At 41.8% G+C, this 19930-nt stretch overlaps 1 protein-coding gene across 6 annotated transcripts in view; it reads left to right on the top strand.

Annotated features, from left to right (window-relative positions):
* Rad18 (RAD18 E3 ubiquitin protein ligase) overlaps nucleotides 1-19930 on the top strand; it is a 73660-nt gene that overhangs the window by 51565 nt on the left and 2165 nt on the right. For 4 of the 6 annotated variants that reach the window (XM_021164899.2, XM_021164897.2, XM_021164896.2 and 1 more), the window contains one exon: nucleotides 13307-13369. The exons of the other annotated variants lie outside the window; for them this stretch is intronic. In XM_021164899.2, coding sequence (XP_021020558.1) covers nucleotides 13307-13369 — 63 coding nt within the window. The remainder of the gene's footprint in view (nucleotides 1-13306; nucleotides 13370-19930) is intronic. 6 annotated transcript variants of the gene reach the window in all.

The following is a 19930-nucleotide window of genomic DNA, read 5'->3' as shown; positions in this document are numbered from 1 at the left end:
AGGCTCCTCTGTTTTCCAAGTAATGGGTATACCACCCTCAACAGCCCCTAGGAAAAACCCAATCCCTTTTTATCTTGTTTGAACTTTGCAATCACTGGCATAGTCATGCCTTGTAATGACTTTCCTAACCCTTTTCCTGGAGTGTAGCCCATACTAGACATAATTTCTCGGGCTTGTGGGGAATACTCATTAGTTAGTCTAAGATCCATTTTGGTTAAGACATCCCTACCCCATAGGGTCACAGGAATATCCACAATATAAGGAAAAAATTTNCCTGACTTACCTTCCTCATTTTTCCAAGTCAATTCCTTAGCACTTATAAGGGGAGCAGTCTCATAACCTAGACTACGGAGGCTTTGAGATGAGGTTTGCAAAGGCCATTTTGGTGGCCAATCATGAGTGGAGATGATGCTGCGATTTGCACCTGTATCTAACAACCCCAGAAAGGATCGTCCTTCAACCTCCAAAGTTAACATGGGGCGATCTCCTAATTCCATTGATAAGAAAGTGAACCGAGAACCTGTAGAACCTAGTCCACTCTCTCCTCTTATTTTATTATTTGCTGGAAAATATTTATGCAAACTTGGCAGCAGTAATAATTGAGCAAATCTATCTCCTGGGGAGATAGCTGAAATGACACTGGGGAGGCCATTAAGATTTTCATAACCCCCGTATAATCTGGATCAATCATTCCAGGGGTAATTTGTAATCCTTTTAAAGCAGAAGATGAGTGGCCAAGCAATAGTCCTACAGTATCGTTGGGAAGGGGGCCTTTAAAATCTGTATCTATGGGCTGTACCCCCATCTGTGGGGTTAATACGAGTCTGGTGGTGGAGTGGAGGTCCAATCCTGCGGAGCCAGTAGTGGCTCTCCGTGGTCTCTCTGATGATGGAGAGACGGCCAAGGTTTCTTCTGGTCTTTCTGAAGAGTCCCATATATTTGAGGGCCTTGGGAACGTGGGCCCTACTGCCTCGACCTGTGCAACTACAAAAGCTGCACTCACCCCTGTAGGTAGGGACTGACTCAGCCAGTTGCTTAATAGTTTTAAAATCTATTGGCTCATGATACCGTCGTCCCTGGCCATCTAAGAAGACAGGGAAAGTCAGCCCAACTTCCTTCAAAACCTCTGGGCAAAATGAGGTACCTTGCTTATCAGCTTTTGTGAATTCCTTTTTTCCTGTATACTCAGGGTTAAAAGGTGGAGTGGTCGGCACTTTCGATTTTACTCTTTTGCCAGCTGCCCCCCCCCCTTTTTAAAGGATTGGTTTTGTATGACCAATCTGTATCATACCTATCCCTCTCATATCGAGCTGCCTCTTCTTCTAGGTCAACTTCCTCATCTTTATCAAGCTCTGAGTCACTGGAGTCAGAACTTGCTGAACTTATTGTTAAGTCTTTTAATGAGGGATATTTTTTTGCTATTTCCTTTTCTTTCTCATTATTTCCTTTTCCTTTTGAATTTGCCTTTTCTCCCTTCTCCTTTTCTCTCTCTTTTTCGCCCCTTTTCTTTCTTTTGCTTATGTGTTTCCTATCTTCCTCTGACATACTTTCTTCTTGTTCTGTAAGAATTTTCTGAACTGCCTTAACTGCTTCTATCAAACAAAAGCAGAGGCCAGAGATTACAAAAAACGAAACAAGGATAAGAGGTACCCACACTGGGTCCACGGGCGAGAAAAACATATCCCCCCTTTTAACTGGGGATCAATTTGGGATACTTACCGGTACTGCCGTTCCTCAGCTGAAGAGTTCTGAATCCATGAGATCCTTGGGTCCCCGTGCCAGCCACCAATTTGTTGCGCCCACCTCGTCCGGCAAGGAAAACGCAACAACGGTCGGATTCTTCTCAACAGCTTTATTGCAGGAACACCTCCATGCTACGGGAACCCCGGCCACCCAGGGAGGACTCCTTATATGCACCCCAGCACAGGGAAAAGCTTTGTGTCCTCCTGGGGTTGGTCAGTCTGCCGGCACCTTAATTTGCATGCACCCGCTCAGGAGGGGTTGGCGCCAGATTCGGGCTAGCGCCTGCTCAGTGGTGTTGTTTACAGCCACGGTGTACTGGAAACCGGCGCCATCTTTTAGGCATTGGCTGCCTACATTGAAGTATTTCTATCTTTATCTTTTTCATTTTAATCAGAAAGTTTTACTTTATTTTTATGACCATCTTGTTTTGTTTTTTTATATGTGTGTGTATGTGTGTGAATGAATATGAATCTTTAGGTCATTATTTTCAAAAAGTTTTTTATGTTTGTTTGCTTGGTTTGGTTTTTTTGAGACAGTGTTTCTCTATGTAACCCTGGCTGTTCTAGAACTTGTTCTGTACACCAGGCTGGCCTTGAACTCAGAAATCCACCTCCCCATGCCTTCCAAATGCAGTGATTAAAGGCATGTGCCACCTGGCAGAAAAGTTATTTTTAACTTAAAGGCTATACTATCTTTTGTATGATTGGGAACTATGACTAAGGTCTCTAGATTTGTTACTGTAACAGTATTTACCTTGTTGATTTTGACAGTTATGTGCTGTGGTTATTGTGTGGACTGATTTTCTTTAAAGATTTATTTATTATGTATACAGTATTCTGTATACATGTATGCCTATATGCCAGAAGAGGGCATCAGATCCTAGTGTAGATGGTTGTGAGCCACCATGTGGTTGCTGGGAATTGAACTCAGGACCTCTAGAAGGACAATCAATGAGTGCCCTTAGCCGCTGAGCCATCTCTCCAGCCCCTGGACTTATTCTTAAGAAAGGCACACTGACAGATTATAGAATATTTGCAGCAATGCCCCAAATTAAAAAAAAATTAATTATATATCATTTATGTCTATTGTGAAAAATAGAAAAATTAAAGGAATAATGGTTCATAATTTAACTAGGTTGAAATAACACTAGCACATTAATAATCGGTCTTCTACAGATAGGCAAATGTGTAAGTAGATGGGTTCTTTATTTTTTTCCTACAGTAGGACCATGGTATTTTAAAGTTTTCTTGTTGTGGGTCTACTGTGAGTAAAAATATGTGAATTGTCTTTCTGCCTTGCAGCCTTGCTGTCTTAAAGTACAGAGCTGATCATGTTGAATGAAGAGGTTAGGTGTTTTGTTTTGTTTTGTTTTGTTTTGTGCTAGAACAGTATTCAAGCTTATATAACACGGAAGGTTGACACCTAAAAAATAATCATAAGATTCACTGTGTGTATCCAATCCAAATAGGTTTTATGATCAAGTAGTCTTTATTGCTAGCGTAACTTATAAGTACAGATTTTAGAACTTACATTATTAATACTATATTGACCTTCTTTTGCCAACTTGAAAACAGAAGATAAACAGATTAATAAGAATTTCAGATTGTTGTACAGTTCCTTGCTAGATGATTTCCGGGAGTTCAAGAGTCTTGTCCAAATTTCTTTAAATTAACTTATTGTTCTCATTAATCAAGAAAAGAATGCTTTTATTCACTGATTCTTGGCAAACTATGGACACTGCATTTTTATTGAAGGCTAAATTAGAAGCAAAGATGCTGTTGATTATGATTAGAGAAGAGAGACACTAGCTTCATAAAGGAATGATTTGTGAATTGTGTCATGCTTTTTCTTGGAAGAATTTTTAGATCATTATTTTGAAAAAAAATTTTTTAATTTGAAAGAGATGGTGATCTTTTGGCATGGATAGAAAAGTACAAATAAGGTCTCTGGATTCTATTACTGTAGCAATATTTAATTTTTTGATTTATTGTATGGCTTCATTTAAGAAAACCATACTGAGGAAGTAAATACCACTGGCAACAGTGTGCTTTCTATGGTAGGATATTGTGTATATGTGTAGCTACATGGATAGCTGTGATAGACTGTTATCAACTGGAAGGTCTTGGGGCTTGTGGGCTTGAAATCATTAAAAATGTAAGTCTTTTTAAAAAGCCATCCATAATGAAAGAATTTTGGTTGTTATGCTGTAAGTGAAATGGCTGATTTTTCTATATCTAGGACATATTTTAAAAGATTTTAAAGATTAAAAGATTTATGCTTTAATAATTAACTTTAAAAGTAGTAGCCATGAGTTTGCATAGAGTGATAAGTTTCCATTTAATTTGGTCAACCTATGGTCAGAGCCTGCTGTGCGTCACTGACTATCTGAGCTACATGAGCAGTTGTGAATTTTTAGCTCATAAAGATTAGCTAGGCCGGGCGTGGTGGCACACGCCTTTAATCCCGGCACTTGGGAGGCAGAGGCAGGGGATTTCTGAGTTCGAGGCCAGCCTGGTCTACAAAGTGAGTTCCAGGAGAGCCAGGACTATACAGAGAAACCCCTGTCTCGGAAAAAAAAAAAAAAAAGATTAGCTAATACAGTGATTCTGTGGTCAGATTTGTAGCCTGTCCTAACTCAGGTAGGTGAGTCTTCCCACAGATGCTGAGGGTAGGCCTTATAAGGATCTGAGTCAATGTGTGAACGAATAACATTGTAACCTTTCTAAATCTACCTCAGCAGCCCACCAATAATAGTGAAGACCTTTTTTGGTGTTAAGTTAGGCACAGCATTTGTAGTCCCTCCCCCCCATCCGCCATTAATTAATTTATTTATTCACTTGACATCCTGATTGTAGCCTCTTCTCCTCCCAGTCCCACCCTATCACCTCTTTCACTCATGGCCCCCTCTGGGTACCAGCCGGTCCTGGCACATCAAGTCCTATCAGAATTAAACTAATCCTCTTCTAGTGAGGCAAGGCAGCCCAGCTAGGGGAAAGTGATCTAAAGGCAGGCAACAGAGTCCAAGTCAGACAGCCCTAGCTCCAGTTATTAGGGGACCACATGAAGACCAAGCTGCACATCTGCTACCTATGTTTAGATGGTCTAAGTCCAGTCCATGCATGCTCTGGTGGTTCAGTCTCTGAGAGACCTTATGGGCCCAGGTTAGTTATCTCTGTAGGTCTTCTAGTGGTATCTTTGGCCCCTCTGGTTCTCTCAATCCTTCCTTCTATTCTTTCACAAGACTCCCTGAACTCTCCCTAGTGTTTGGCTCTAGGTCTCAGCATCTGTTTTCATCAGCTGTTGGATGATGACAGTTGAGCCAGGTGCCTTTAGTGTGTGTTTCTAGGCCTGGGTTACCTCACTCGGGATGATATGTTCTAGTTCTATCCATTAGGCATAGCATCTTTATGAATGAAATTCCTCACAAGTATAGGCAAAGGTTTTGGGCCCTTTCCAAATAGTACTTAGCCATTGGCATGTGTTTTCTAGTTTCATAGAATTTTTCTCCATTTTTCAATAATTTCTGAAAGAGCGATCTAGGAACTTGAAAGCCAGAGGAAAAAGCAACCCCCCCCCAACCTTATTACTACCTTTTTAGAAAACATTAAATTCTAACCTCTCTTAACTTCTGAGAGAAATGGAAAATAATGAAGATAGCTTAGGGAAAAATGACATGAGCCATTCATCTTCGTTGGCTCTGGGTAAGGTCAGGTGCACACATTGCTTAGTGAGGGAACCAGGAAGCACTTTCTAAGTAGCCAGTGTGCTCTCTTGCAGCTAGAAGGGTACAGATGGGTCGTGGTCTGACAATGTAAGGTGTGGCTTTTCTTGGGTGCTGCAGTGCTTGTCAGGGCAAGGACTGGGTATCCCTAATAGTTGGGGTTTGGGAATCCAGGAGAGCATGAGTTTGAGATGAAAGGTCAGAGAGCTGGAGTGTCCCTTCATGTTTCAGAGCTGATGGGTCTCTCAGGAAGTTCTTGGACTCAGGAGCTTTTGTGTTTCTGGGAGAGCCTCCTGAGTAGTTCTGTTATTCAAGACTACAGAGTAGTGAAGCCTTGTTCAGGAGGCCATGAGCTCTGTGAGCTTCAGGAGATGCTACTACTCTAGTACTGGTGGTGCTCTAAGGTGTATAATCTTAGCGACTTGGAGATGCAGAAATGACATAGCCAGGAGTCTTGTCTCTCAGCTATGCTGTGGGCTGTTGTAGTCCAGGCTGCCCTTTAATTCATGGTCATCTTCTTATTTCAGTCTCTTGAGTGCTAGTATTACAGATGGGCGCCATCATCTCCTAGTCAACTTTTTGAACTCTTGATTCCATCTGCTGAGAGACATGGGCATTATTACCATCACTAATGTCCTGTGTATGAGACTTTGTGTAGCTAGAATTTGAACTTTCAGAGTAAGATAGGATCTGTTAGAAGAGTTAATTTATTCAGAGACTCCCTTGACAACTGTGTACTTGCTATGGGCCTAACACACTGTTTGTGCATAGTAAGTGTGGGTCAAGGTTAGACATTCAGACTAAGAAAAAGATAGTTGGGTAAATACAATAAATGTGATTGGTGTTTTCATATGCAAGATATAGGATGCTGGGGGAAGGGCAGCTAATCTATCTACTGTGGGGACATCAGATTACTGGCATACCAAAGGATGCGAAAAGCTTTACTAAGTAAAGCAGAACTTTGGAGGCAAGAAGTGGAGAAAAGCATCGTTTCCAGTGAGATGGGGAAGCACGTAGCGTGTGTGTGGTGCAGTTAGCAGTGCTGGCCCCACAGTCAGACACCAGTGTACCGAGTCTGATGCTCTCCCACCAGGTAAACCGAACTGTTCAAAGTGGATTACTGCTTATCAAATACTTTCCAAACTTGGGAAATTTTTGTCCCAAAGATATGTCTGTGTGTGCTGTTTGATTCATAAAAATGGTTCAATTTTTAAATGTTGGCAGAATTAATTATTCATTGAGAAAAATGAACAAAAAGGAGTAGCGAGTGTGCTTTTAAGAACACTGAGAAAAGTTGTAGAGGCTGCAGGAACTCATAGTTCCTTCTGACAGGCAGTAACTGTTTGAATCAATATAAGCAGGTCTCCTAGGTGGTGGCCAGTTAACAGCTGACTCTAGTTTACTTTTTTAAAAAATCACAATCCCTTCATCCTTGTACTAGTGTAAAAAAATGGATGGGGCAAAAATGATTCGTCATTTACCACCTTTTGCTGTTGGAATTTTGTGTTTTTAACTGGTTGCTTGGGATCCGTTGTTACAGTCACTGCCACACTACTTGTCTTTTATCAGAAGAGCAGGTATTACAAGGTCTTAGAGACAGTGAGCCTGAGGAAAGGGTTAGCTAGGATAGAACACAAGTGTTTCAAAGTAGAAAGTTTGCTGAGGAGTCGTAAACACAGTATCTGCTTCTGTGGATGAAGGATGGAGCTCTGGGAGCTGGTGCCACTTCTCTAGAGGGATACTTACGCCTCTTGTTCACTCCATCCCAGGCACTCTCCCACTTCAGTGTGAGGATTTCCATCAGCCTGTATTTTAGACCACCACTGCCTTCCTGGTCTAAGAACTGAATGTTCAAGTTAGGTGAAGAACAGCCATGTGGGTGGGTTCAACTTCCCTGCAGTCGGTTGGTTTTAATTCTTACCTTAGCGTAATAACTAGATAGCATTCCATTATCTCTTCCTGGAATGGTTGTCTGGGCTCCTCATCAGTAGGCAAGGCGGAATTAATTTGTATGACGTCTCTGTCCTTTTCCCCTCTCACCCAGATACATTCTGGAACATGGGTACATAGTAAACTGCTGATTCTGCTTGCTTTTATTGATTTTACCAAGTAAGCATAACACATCACTCTTTATCCCAGGAATTCAACCATTATAGGTGATTGCTTTTGTTTGCAGAGGGTTTTTTAAAAATTGATTCTGCAGAAGCCAATTATAGAAGACTTAAAGATGACATTTTATGCTTTTCTTGCTGTGCTCAGCATATTTTAAAAGCATCATTTATAACCTATTATTGGGTTAAAAAACCCAATAATAGGTTATAAATAATAGGTTATTTATGACCTATTATTAATAATAAATATTTATAACCTATTATTAATAATAAATAATAGGTTATTTATAACCTATTATACTGCACATAAAATACTAAAATATATCAAGGATATTAGAAGCTCAGGGAAAATATGGTTTGGGAGGGATAGTTCTTTCACACATTTATGTTTTTTTAACAATTTTTTTATTAGATATTTTCTTCATTTACATTTCAAATGCTCTTCTGAAAGTCCCCAATACCCCCCACCCTCATCCCTGCTTCTTTGTTTGTTTGTTTTGTTTTGTTTTTCGAGACAGGGTTTCTCTTTACAGCTCTGGCTGTCCTAGAGCTCACTTTGTAGACCAGGCTGGCCTGGAACTCAGAAATCTGCCTGCCTCTGCCTCCCGAGTGCTGGGATTAAAGGTGTGCGCCACCACGCCCGGCTTCATCCCCGCTTCTTAAAGGAGCAAATTCTCAGAGAAGGTAAGTGAGTGACTGTGTTCCAGTCATGTCAGTGAGATTTAAAATTTGTGCCCTCCTTGGACAGATCATAGCCTGGAGTCATCCTGCTCATGCTGATACAGTGCAGGGCACTGGGTATCCTCCATTGGCACTGTTGGAAAGAGAACAGGATGGATTTAAGTGCAGCTGCTCTAGCTGAACAGAACACATGCAGTCTCAGTGCCATCTTATCCTTGTGTTGGACCTCTCCACTCCTATTGTCAGAGGCTTGCCATCCAGTTAGGCTACAGTGATAGGAAATGTTCATCCTTGGAATTTTGGTTATTCTATGATTCCCTGGCGATGGGGGGTGCAGGGTGCTGGGCATAGTCACCTCACATTGTGATCTCCCTGTCTTTTGGTTTGTGTATGAGATTTTCATTCCTCCGATAGTTCAAAATAAAACAAACCAAAGTGACACCTTGTGCTTTTGTTTCTTTGCCCATTTAACTAGAGAGATTTGGTACATATTTGAAATAGTCAATATCTGGGTAATTTAAGATGATTTCTGTGGTGATTTGAATAGGAATGGCCCTTATAGACTCAGGTGTTTGAATACTTGGCCCAGAGGGAGCGGCACTATTAGGAGGTATGGCCTTGTTGGAGTAGGTGTGCCAACCTTGTTGGCAGAAATGTGTCACACTAGGGGGTGGTCTTTGAGGTCTCCTATGCTCAAGCTCTGCCCAGTGTGGGAATCTGACCCCTTCTATAGAATTCTCAGCTCTTTCTCCAGCACCATGTTTGCCTGGATGCTGTCATGCTTCCCACCATAATGATAATGAACCATGAAACTGTGAGCCAGCCCCAATTAAATGTTTTCCTTTATAAGACTTGCCTTGATCGTGGCGACAGCAGTGAAACCCTAAGAAATCTTTTATATTAGGTAGTTGATATTTCAGAGATACTGCTTTTGTTTAAGTTTCAAGCTAAGCATAAGCATAAATATTTAATTCTATTTCAAACTTGAATTCTTACAGAGAGCCAAAACCCTCCAATATTTAGAAACAACTTATTGTGTTCTGGTTTCCTTAAAGAAAGAACATACTCCTCACATTCATAAGAGTTACTGGCCCAAAAGGAGTGCTTCTCTCCTTAATTCAGCGTTTCCAACTCTTTCCTTCAGTAGACTTAGAAAATAGTAGTATTTTGATAGTGTGCCAATTTAAAAAAAAAAAAAGTGATGCTGGAGCCTGGAGGTACCTACCATGCCATGGGCTTCAGCTACCTACAGTTGTGTGCTGAGAGTTAGTTCCTGGTATACCAGCAATCCCTGTGGGTTAGGGAGCGCACACTGCTTAGGAGCTGTGCTGTTACCTGCTTCCCTAGTGTACCATTGAGTAGTGGCCAGGGAGAGTGTCTGTGGTCGCGTAGACTCCTACTGCCTTAGGTAGGAGGACAGCAGCAACATTTGATGTCTCCCCAGTTTCTGAGAAGGGTCCATTGAAAGAGGTGGATGTGACTTAATTCCACAAGCCCCAACAATAGTAAAGCTCTTAGTTCTTCAGTTCTCCAAGTTCTCAGAAAGCACCAAGGCCAGATGAATAAAGTTTGAGAGTGTTGAAGTGGAATGGAACAAACAGTTGAGATATTAGAACTAGCAAGTTCATGGGTTTCCCCAGCCCATCACTTTTGTGTAACAGCAAAGAAAGCACAGTGAAAGATGTAGTGTTTTTAAAAGAATAATCAGTTCATGTATTAAACATATGGTTTTCTTCTAACAGCAAGACTGCCAACTCTTCCCCTGGTTAGAAACCTTGCTTTAGGATCCAGAGGCAGGCATGCTCCTCGTGGCTGAGAAGCATGAGATAGAGAACACATTGCTTGCATGTAGAAAGGGGTAGGAGCAAAGATTAGAAGAGGGGAGCAGACTGACTGTTGCTTGAATGAAATTTGAGTTTGCTTGGTCAACCTCCCTAGGTTAGTTGGTCATTTTGGTGGTTTGAATAAGAATGGCCCCTATAGATTCCTGTGTTTGAATGCTTGGCCATAGGGAGTGGCACTATTAGGAGGTGTGGTCTGTATGCCACTCTGGAGGTGGGGCTTTGGGGTCTCATAAATGTTCAAGTTCCTCCCAGTTTGAAGCACAGCCACCTTCTGTTGTCTGTAGATTAAGCTGTAGAACGTTTGTCTCTTCCAGCACCTTGTCCGACTGCAAGCTGCCATGCCTCCCTGACTGTAAGCCAGCCCTAATTAAATGTTTCCTCATAAGAACTGCCTTGGTCATGGTGTCTCTTCACAGCAATGGAAACCCAAACTGTGTCTATTCATGCATTGGGATTAATTTTTAAGCTAAATGTGAACTTCATTGTTGTTGTTTTATAAGATTGGATAAACACATTCTTTTTATTACCTGTCATCTGAGGCCTTGTCATCTTAATTTTCTAGCTCTGGAGCCTACTAAGCTCTTCTTAGCTGATGTTTATGAAGTTTGCAGTTGGTTATCTAGTAAAACTTTATTGATAGAAATGTAGGGAGGTGTGAATAGTACCACGTTACAGATGAAGAGGATTTGAGTTCCTACTTCCTCTGGCTGAAGCAACATGGTTGGTGGAAAGAAAATGAGCTTGGTATTCCTGTTCCCCTCTCCGCCCCTTTTTTTTTTTTCTTTCTGATCCTCTGTCCATCTTGCAGATGGTAAGAAACGTAGAACAGGTCTGCATTAAAGCTAGTATGTAAGGTAATTGTCACAGTGGTTGCTAATAGTAGTTACTCAGAAAAATGGTGCCCTTTATCATCACTGAATTTTGTAAAAAAAAAAAAAATCCATAAGTGCTATTTTATTATGCCACTACTAATAGTTATTAATATTAATATTCCACTACTAGAGTATTTTGCATGTAGACTATTGGCTCACCCTAAAGAACAGATTACTAGAAATCACTCTTTGAGAAGGATTCCTGCTGGTGGAGCAGCATTTACTGAAAGGTTTACTGGCAGGTTTCGTACCCTTTCATTGAATACTTGATTTGTAGTAAAGGAGGTTGTTTTCTTTTTAGTGGTGCATATTCTTAACCACATTCAAATTATTGCTACAGTGAAGACACTTGGAGGCAGGTAACTATTAGATAATAGAAAATTCCACTTGTAAGTAATCTTTAATCCACGGGATTTTTTATAGCAGATATTTGTGTTTTTCCTACTGGTACCCTTTGTACCGGCCAAGCTAGATAATTAGGCTCTGATGAGTTTGCACCTGGTGTCATAGAAACAGTGGGAATCAAAGGTTAAAGTGGTGCATGTGGTGCTCAAGAGTCCTGGGCAAATTGAAACAGTGCTGCGACAGTGTTTTGGAAAGTCCAGGCTCAAAGCTGGTTTATGAAAATAGGCAACATTGACTGACCACTCACTCCGTGCCAACCTCTGTCCTTACCATCTAGTGTGCTGTATTGATCATCTTTAAAATATCCCAGCCGGGCGTGGTGGCGCACGCCTTTAATCCCAGCACTTGGGAGGCAGAGGCAGGCGGATTTCTGAGTTCGAGGCCAGCCTGGTCTACAAAGTGAGTTCCAGGACAGCCAGGACTATACAGAGAAACCCTGTCTCGAAAAACCAAAAAAAAAAAAAATAAAATAAAATAAAATATCCCTACAAAATATGTGTCCTGACTCTATAGATACAGGCTTTGAGGTTTAGAAGGGTTTCAGAACTTGCCTGAGGTTGCACATTCAGGGACAGGAACAGGAGTCCCAGCTTAGCAATGCTGACAGTAAGTCTATGCATGTGCACCCCACCCGCCAGGTAACTATACATCACAGCTTTGCAGGATATTTGACATCTTTTCAACTGTGGAAATCTACTGTTGTATGAAATTGTATGCTATAGAGGAAATATGCAAATAGCTTTCTCTTTAAAAGTAATGTTCAGAGAGCAATGATGAAATTCTCAGTTATTCCAAGGTACATGTACATATAAATGCATCAGCTTATTTTTCTCTAGTTTAAGCTGAGATTAAGGTCAAAAGGTATGAAAAATTGAGCCTTCTAAAATCTTGCAGAACCCAGCTTGGGAATTTAGAATTTAAAATTCATATAATATTCAATGAGGCTTTCTCACGTGTGATCTCTATACTGCGCATGATAGCTGGACAGATGATGACATCAGAGGCACAATCTGAATACTCGTCCATAGTTCTGTTGTAACTTTCATGTGCAAGACCTCTTGTTTCTTCAGCTTCCCAGATTACAATCTTCTAACAGTTGCAAGCCTAGCTGGTGAGAGCTAGGAGCGACGATGACGTTGATGCAGATGTTCCTTGTTTTAGATGTAAATAAATAAAGGTTTCTAAAGTAACCTTTATTGATGAGATGGGAACGAGATGCTAAAGCCTTCAGACAGTTTTTCTTTTAAAGGAATAATTCATGCCTCCCCGACAGCCTTGTTTTCTGTGCACCACTGGAGAGTGTGGCATTTTAAGCTAGGTCGCATTTCTATAACACACTTTCATTATTAGCTTGGCTCTCTAGCATTATGCTTCACTTTATGTTGGTTACCAAGAGACTAAAAGCCACTTAGAGAGTTATCGCTTATGAATCTCATCACTAGAACTTAGTTTTTAAAGCACATTTTTTTCTCTTTTCCTTTTTGATAGTGCTGGGAACTGATAAAATGTGATTTGATCTTTGATTGGCATAAGAGATTAAAGAGTTTCATGTTGCTGCTCTGTCTAGACTCAGGTTTTGTGTTGAGGGATTTATTTAAGCTTTCTTCATAGTTTTCATTATTGCTAATTCATGACAGCTTTTACAGCTTTTTTGAAACTTATTTGGCATATAATTGAGGTGAAGTTGCACATAGGAATGTGTCTGTGCAACCATCCTCACAGTGTACATGGTGAACATGTCCACTGTTCTGTATCCCTGTGCATGGTGAACATGCCCACTGTTCCGTATCCCTGTGGATGGTGAACATGCCCACCATTCAGTGTCACTTGTGCCACTTTGCCCATCTCCCAGTCCCCATCGCCCAGGGCTCAGGTTTGGATTAGGACAGAACTCACAAGGTGTGGCATTGCTGACACATGTCCTTTTAGTTCCAGTTCAGACATCATAAGAGATCTTCTGGAAGAAGAGGAAGCCTGGGAAGCGGCACACAAGTGAGTTCCCACGATCAGCAAACGTGTGTACTTCGGCCTGAGAAATGAGAATTCTTTAGAGCTGATTTCTATACAAACATTTGTGCTTTCGGCTGTAAGAGAATACCAATCCAGATGGAAGGCTCTGCCCTGTTTCTTGTTTGTATGTTCTTTCTCACTGTGGAACTGGAGTCCTCACATAACAACAAGTTACTTGTGTGATGTCAGGTCTATGTCCACATTATTTCTTTGGACAGTGTTAGTCTGTTAAGCAAAGTCTCAGAGCAAATAAATATCCTCCCCATGTCTGAGGTGACTGTCTCTTTCTGCTTCTTTCTTCCCACCTTGTCTGGAGCCACTCTCTTTGTCCTTTTTCTTACACAGACAGCCACTCCCTCTCAACTGGGTCTTTCTCATTTTGTTCTCAGTGTGCAGTGGGAACCTTTGTGTAGCCGCAGGTAATTCTCCTCCTGTAGGTGATGTCAACTTGCAGTTTGTTTCTTTATCTTCCATTTTCGCCCTTTGAAGGCCTCCAGACTGCTAAATCCAGAGGTCATTTTCAGAATTCACTTTCCTTGCCTCATTAGCAGTACTTTCATACCAAGCAGAAAGATCAGAAATTCAAAGTCCTTCTCAGCAAGTGTCAAGTTTGAGGCCAGCATGGCCTACATGAGACTCCGTCTTATAAATGATGATGATGGTGGCAGCTACATGAGACCCTGTCTTAAAGGAGGAGGTGGTGGTGATGGTGGTGGCGGTGGTGATGTTTTTAAGATAAATAGAACAAATTTAAAGTGGATTAAAATGCTGCAATAGAAGATATCTGGATAACACCAGAAGACAGAGATGATGGAATAGAGAAATGACAACAAAGAAAGCGCCACACATACTCTGCTTTGTGGGTGACTACAGGCATGGATTATACAACCACACCAGAGTCAGACACTGTAGAACAGATTGAAAGAGATAGATACTGTGTGCCTTTGCTTTCCTTACAAGGAACGATTTTATAATTCTAAGACACCGATACATTGAAAACAAAAGAATAGAAAAAGATATGCCATAGACATTTCAAACAGGACTAACATGTTACTGTCAGACAAGGAGACTTAAAGGTAAAAACTGTAATAGAGTCAAAGACATTTATAATGCTTGAGAAGGTCAATCTATCAAGAAGACAAAATGATTGAGAACATGTATACATGTAACAAGAGTCACAGACTACATGAGGCTAAAGATGATGGCATGGAAAGCCACCACACACAACAGGGAGAAAAATTTCGCTATCACCACCACTTCTCCTCAAGCAATCAAAAAGCAAGAACCTATTGCCGTGGACTCTGCCGTGTCCTCATCACATCCTTCGTGGAGAGCGGGCCATGGGCTGCAGTGAGCTGCAGATCTGCGTGCTGATGCTGCTCCACTCTCCAGTGTCCTCCTGCCTTCCTCAGAATAGTGTGGTAAAGCAGGAAAACGGCAGTTCTCTGGCTCTGTGAGCCTTTGATGGCCTCCAGGAGCAAGCTAGCGCCTCTCTGCATTTCTGTCAGGAGTGGCCTTCAGACACAGACCTCCCTGGGATCTCAGTCTCTTCTTTCTGTCTTGTTTAGTTTTGCCTTTCATTTTCTAGGTACTGTTCTCAAAGTGCAGTTTTTAGTTTTGATGAAATGTATAATGTCTGTTTTATTATTTTTGTCCAACCTAGGAAACCTTTTCCCAACCCAAAATCAGCAAGATTTTTTTCTTTTTGTTTTTATGGCTTAGAAGTATTAGGTTTTGCATGAAGGTTTGTAAGCGATTTCAGGAACATTTCTAAGACTGTCGTAAGGTGTGGAGATGACCGTGGTTCAGTACTTCTTTTTGGCATGAGGTTTTCCCATTGCTACAGCACTAGGTATTGAAGAGATGACCCATGTCTGTTTCATATGTGTGTGTACATTTGTTTCTGGAATCACCTTTGTGTTCTATTGCATAAAGATACCTTTTAAATACTTTGTTAGTTGCTGTTCAGTAATGTTTTAAATCAGTAATGTGACTTTTAAAATAAATGCAATGGTTTATACTAGAGTTTAGTTGTTGTTGTTGTATTTCTTTTGATAAATGTATAAGGTGGCAGAGGAAGGGATAACACATTCCCTGGCAGTGTAGCTGCTATGGCCTGGTATAAAGTTGAGATGAGCCTGGGACCAGGCTGCCTGTGCTTATTTCACCTTGACATGTAGGTTCTGCTGAGCTCTTCTGGTCTTTGAATCTGTGATGACCCATTGTAGAGTGGGACTATCCTGGTAAAGAGTGTCGAAGTCTTAGCATCCACACAGGACTCTAGCATCACATACTAGGTGGCTTAAACCATAGAATTGCGTTTTTCCACAGCTCTAGAGGCTGGAAGTCCAATGTCAAGGTAGTGATTGAATTGATGACTGAATACTACTCTACCCAGAAAGTGTACAAAGTACAAATTTAAAAACACATCCTCAGAGTTCAAACAAACCCTTCTCATCTATTTGTGTGCATGATACTTCTTTCTCCAAACACCATCTCTGGATTGGCTCTATTGGTATACCCTCTGAGTGGGAGTTTGGCCAAGGTTAAACTTTATTCTTTTATTAAACTGCTGTAGCACTGGGTTGAGGTTAGCAAACCATGGCCTATGAGCCAGATCTGCTCCACTGTCTGATTTTGTTAATAAAGATTTTTTTTTTTAAGAACATAGCCATACATTCCTTTAGCCATTGGTTCACATTGCTTCTTTGTTGTTCCGTGTTACAACAGAGTCAAGTAGTTGCAGGAGACTGAGTTATTAAAGCCCTAAGTGCTTAGGCCACTAAAGAAATTTTGCTAGCCCTTATTCTAAATCAGAAGAATTTAAACCATTTGGTTAAGTACACTACTGGCTGACAACTTTTACTATGACCCACCCTGGCAAAAGAGGGGAAGCATTAGGAATCCCTGCAAGTTTTATAAAAATGTCTTTAGCCCTCTTGCATCTGACCCTTCTGGGCAAGAAGACTGGATAAATGTGGGAGATCATTTAAACAGAGGTGACATTCAAACTAATAGGAAAGGGCACACTGATTTTGTGGAGGGGAAGGGTACTAACATAGATGCCTGAACAGAGGACCTTGTAGACAGAAAGAGAATGGTGGACTCTGACCTTCAAAGCAATCCATGGAAGGCTCCTCGCCCTGAAAAATGCCACTGTGAGAGGCTCCCAGATGGCAGCAGCTGCCTTAGGTTTTCCTGCCTGCGTTCCTGTGAGATGACCAGGAACATCATTTGATCTTCACTCATCGTGGCCGCCTCCTCCGCTGTTGAGCAGCTCCTGCCCTATCTCCCCAGAAGCCTGTTCTTCCTCCAGATGAGGGCGATCTCACCATTCTCACACTGTTGCTCAGGCGGCTCACCCCACAGGTGGCGTGGACACATGAGATGGGTTGTACTGGTGCTCCAGACAGTCTTAAAAAACTAGGAGTGGATTTGGTTATTTGAACTGAGTAAGAAATTATCTTAATGTATACTAACTGGCCCGACAGTCTTGTAGGAAGTGTCATCAACCCTTGTACCCCAGTTGGTGTTGATGCCATTTTGTGGGAAACCAGCAGTTATAAATACCACTTTCTCTTCAGGAATGCTACTTGTATGAAAGCCAGGTGTTAATGTCCCTTCCTCCCAGAAACACGACTAACACACTAGTGGTAATCATTACCAATTTGTAAGAAATCAAAGAAACACCACCGGTAGATCATGAGGCCCCTAGATAATTATGGAGAGCTCTCCAGATCAAAGCTGCCTTTTGTTACTTGGGGAAAGCTTTCTGAAGAATGTGAATGGTAGTGTATGCATACCCTGCTGTTCCTAAAATAAGAACCATCCAATTCTTTGCCTTGTCCTTAGCTTGGGTGAGTGTTACTGTCTTGCCTCTGGAAGGCATTGAGACACTGGAGATTCTGTGTGGCTTTCTGAGGTAGCCACTGAAGGCTTATAGCATCGTTCTGCTTGTTGGGTCTAAGACCCTGGCCTCATACTTGGGTTTACTATTGCAAATTCATCTCATCCTGCTCCTAGACTTTTTTTTTTTTTTTTTTTTTTTTGGGTTTTTCGAGACAGGGTTTCTCTGTGTAGCCCTGGCTGTCCTGGCACTCACTTTGTAGACCAGGCTGGCCTCGAACTCAGAAATCCGCCTGCCTCTGCCTCCCGAGTGCTGGGACTAAAGGCGTGCGCCACCACGCCCGGCTTGCTCCTAGACTTTTAGTTAAACACTCTGTGAGACAAATAGTGTACTAACGCCAATTTCTGTCAGCTGGTCACAGTGACTGACGAACCTCGGTTTCCCAGAAGACCACGCTGGTACAGAAACTGGGTAGATATTGATGGGAGACATATGTCTGTAAGAGGCTTGCTCTTCTGTTTGTGCTGACTGCTCTTGGTGAGCGTGTGTCTAGGCCATTTTGTGATAAGTAGCATTGGAAGACTTCCTGCTGAGAAACAGGAGAAGACAAAGTACTGGCGTTAAAAAGTTTCCCAACACAATGCTTGCCTGTTCTGGTGTTGCCTGGTGGGAACCAGGCTTGGAGCAGCTCAGATGTCTCGGATGCTCTCTGCCTCTGCCTGTGCTACAACACAAAACTACTTTCTGCAGAAGCCTGTCGCCCTCTCGTTTGCCCTCGGCTCTCTTAGGCCTTTCCTAATTCTTGACGTATTCTTGACGCCTTCAGATCTATGAGAACCAACAACAGTGTTTCCATGTCGTACTTTCTGTTCATGGTCCCCTTGTGGTGTATTTCCTCCTCCGCATGTTAAGTGGCTGCAGATTGGCAGCCGGTGGTCGGGCTTGTATGATGTAAGGAGCTTCCTTGATATTGCTTATGTTGTTTCTTAGCTGTATTGGCCACCAGTCCTCTTAGCTTTTGTCTGTGATGTCTCTTCTCAGCTTTCATCTTTAAGAGCTGTTTTTGCTGGGAGCGGCTTCTAGGTTGACAGGTTTTCTTCTGGCACTTTCAAGTCACCACTGCAACACCTCAAGGCCTGTCTGGTTTGTGATGCGAAGCCTACTGGAAATCTTATTTATCCCTCTATGGGATGTCCTTTTTCTCTGTCTGCCTTCAAAGATTTTCAGCACTTTGAATATGTATCTAGGTGTTTTCTGTTTGTTATTTGTTAATGGGGGCAGGGCTAACTAACCACCTTTCGTCTATTTGATGTCTTTAATTGATTTTTAGAAAACTCAGTATTGTAATTAATTTTATAGTCATTTCTTCTTCAGGGATTCTAGTCATGTACACACACATACAATTTTTTTCTCTGTTTTAGTTTGGACTTAAAATTTTTATTATACGTGTGTATACTTATACGTGTATAAGTGTATACTTTACTTATACGTGTGTATGTGTGTAAGAGAGGGTGTCTGTGTCATGTGTGTGCAGGTTGCGGGTGAAGAGAGCATTGAATCCCCGGAACTGGAGTTAAAGGTGGTTAAGAGCTCCATTCTGTGTTCAGGAGCAAGCGCTCTTAACCACTGAGCCATCTCTTCAGCCCCCAGTTTGATGGCTTTTGCTGACATATCTTTTAAATGTACTGAATCATTCGTCAGTTTCATACTTTATACGTATTTGTCCTTTAAAGAAGCATTTCTCCTCTGATGCTGTAGAACTTTTCAGTGTTTCCATTTGATTTGTTCATATCATTTCCACGTCTGTGGGAGTCCTCTGGATGTTCCTTTCCTTTTGTGTCAGAGCCCTCAGTGTATATCACTGGTCATAGTTACGTTTGAGGTCATGTGGTCTGGTGGGCCCAGTATTTGGGCTGCCTCTGCATCAGTTGCTTTGTGCATGACAGTAGGGTCTCTTTCTTGATTGTTCTTTGTCTTCATTTTTAGCCTAAGACTGAACATCCTGTGTAGGATGCCTGAGATGGAGCTAAATAATGTTTGTGCCTAGAAAAGAGCCTACTTCTGTCTGACCATTAATGTGGGGAGTTGAGCCAGGCGATCTGGGAGTTGGCCTGGTTGGGTTTTAGTGGTTGCTCTGACTGCCTTAGCCAAAGAATCCGTGAGATAGATCATCAGCTCTTGTTTTTCCATCAGAGACTCAGAGACTTTTGTCTGAGTTCCAGGGACCAGTGCATTCCTGTTCTTCCCAGAAGAGAGCATCCTGGGAGGGAGACATGCGTTCTGCCTCCCTCCTGCTGTCTCAGTAGGCACTCCTGTTTCTGGCCTGCTTTAGGCTTCCTCTTGAGTACCCAGCAGAAGAGTAAGGCTTATTTATAAGTGCGTGTGGACTCACATGTTTGTCCTGTACTTAAGAAACCAAACCAGCCTGGCCTACATTGTTTTCAGGTGAGCCAGAGCTACATAATAAGACTCTATCTCAACAAAACAAACAATAGCAGCAACAAAGTTAATGGTTAAAAATAAATAATATGTGCTTAGTATATTAAAGCCCAGGATTCCTTCCATTCCCAACATCAGAATAAACGAAGAAAGAAAAAACTCCCAAGTTTAGCTTAGTGCACAGCATCACAGCATCCCTCTTGCTCCCTTCCTCCTTCCTCCTTCCTCCTTCCTCCTTCCTCCTTCCTCCTTCCTCC

This window comes from Mus caroli, chromosome 6, assembly GCF_900094665.2.
Source record: "Mus caroli chromosome 6, CAROLI_EIJ_v1.1, whole genome shotgun sequence".
NCBI classification, from domain to species: Eukaryota; Metazoa; Chordata; class Mammalia; order Rodentia; family Muridae; genus Mus; species Mus caroli.
Note: the sequence above shows the minus strand (reverse complement) of the source record. Positions and strands in the feature narration are given on the sequence as shown.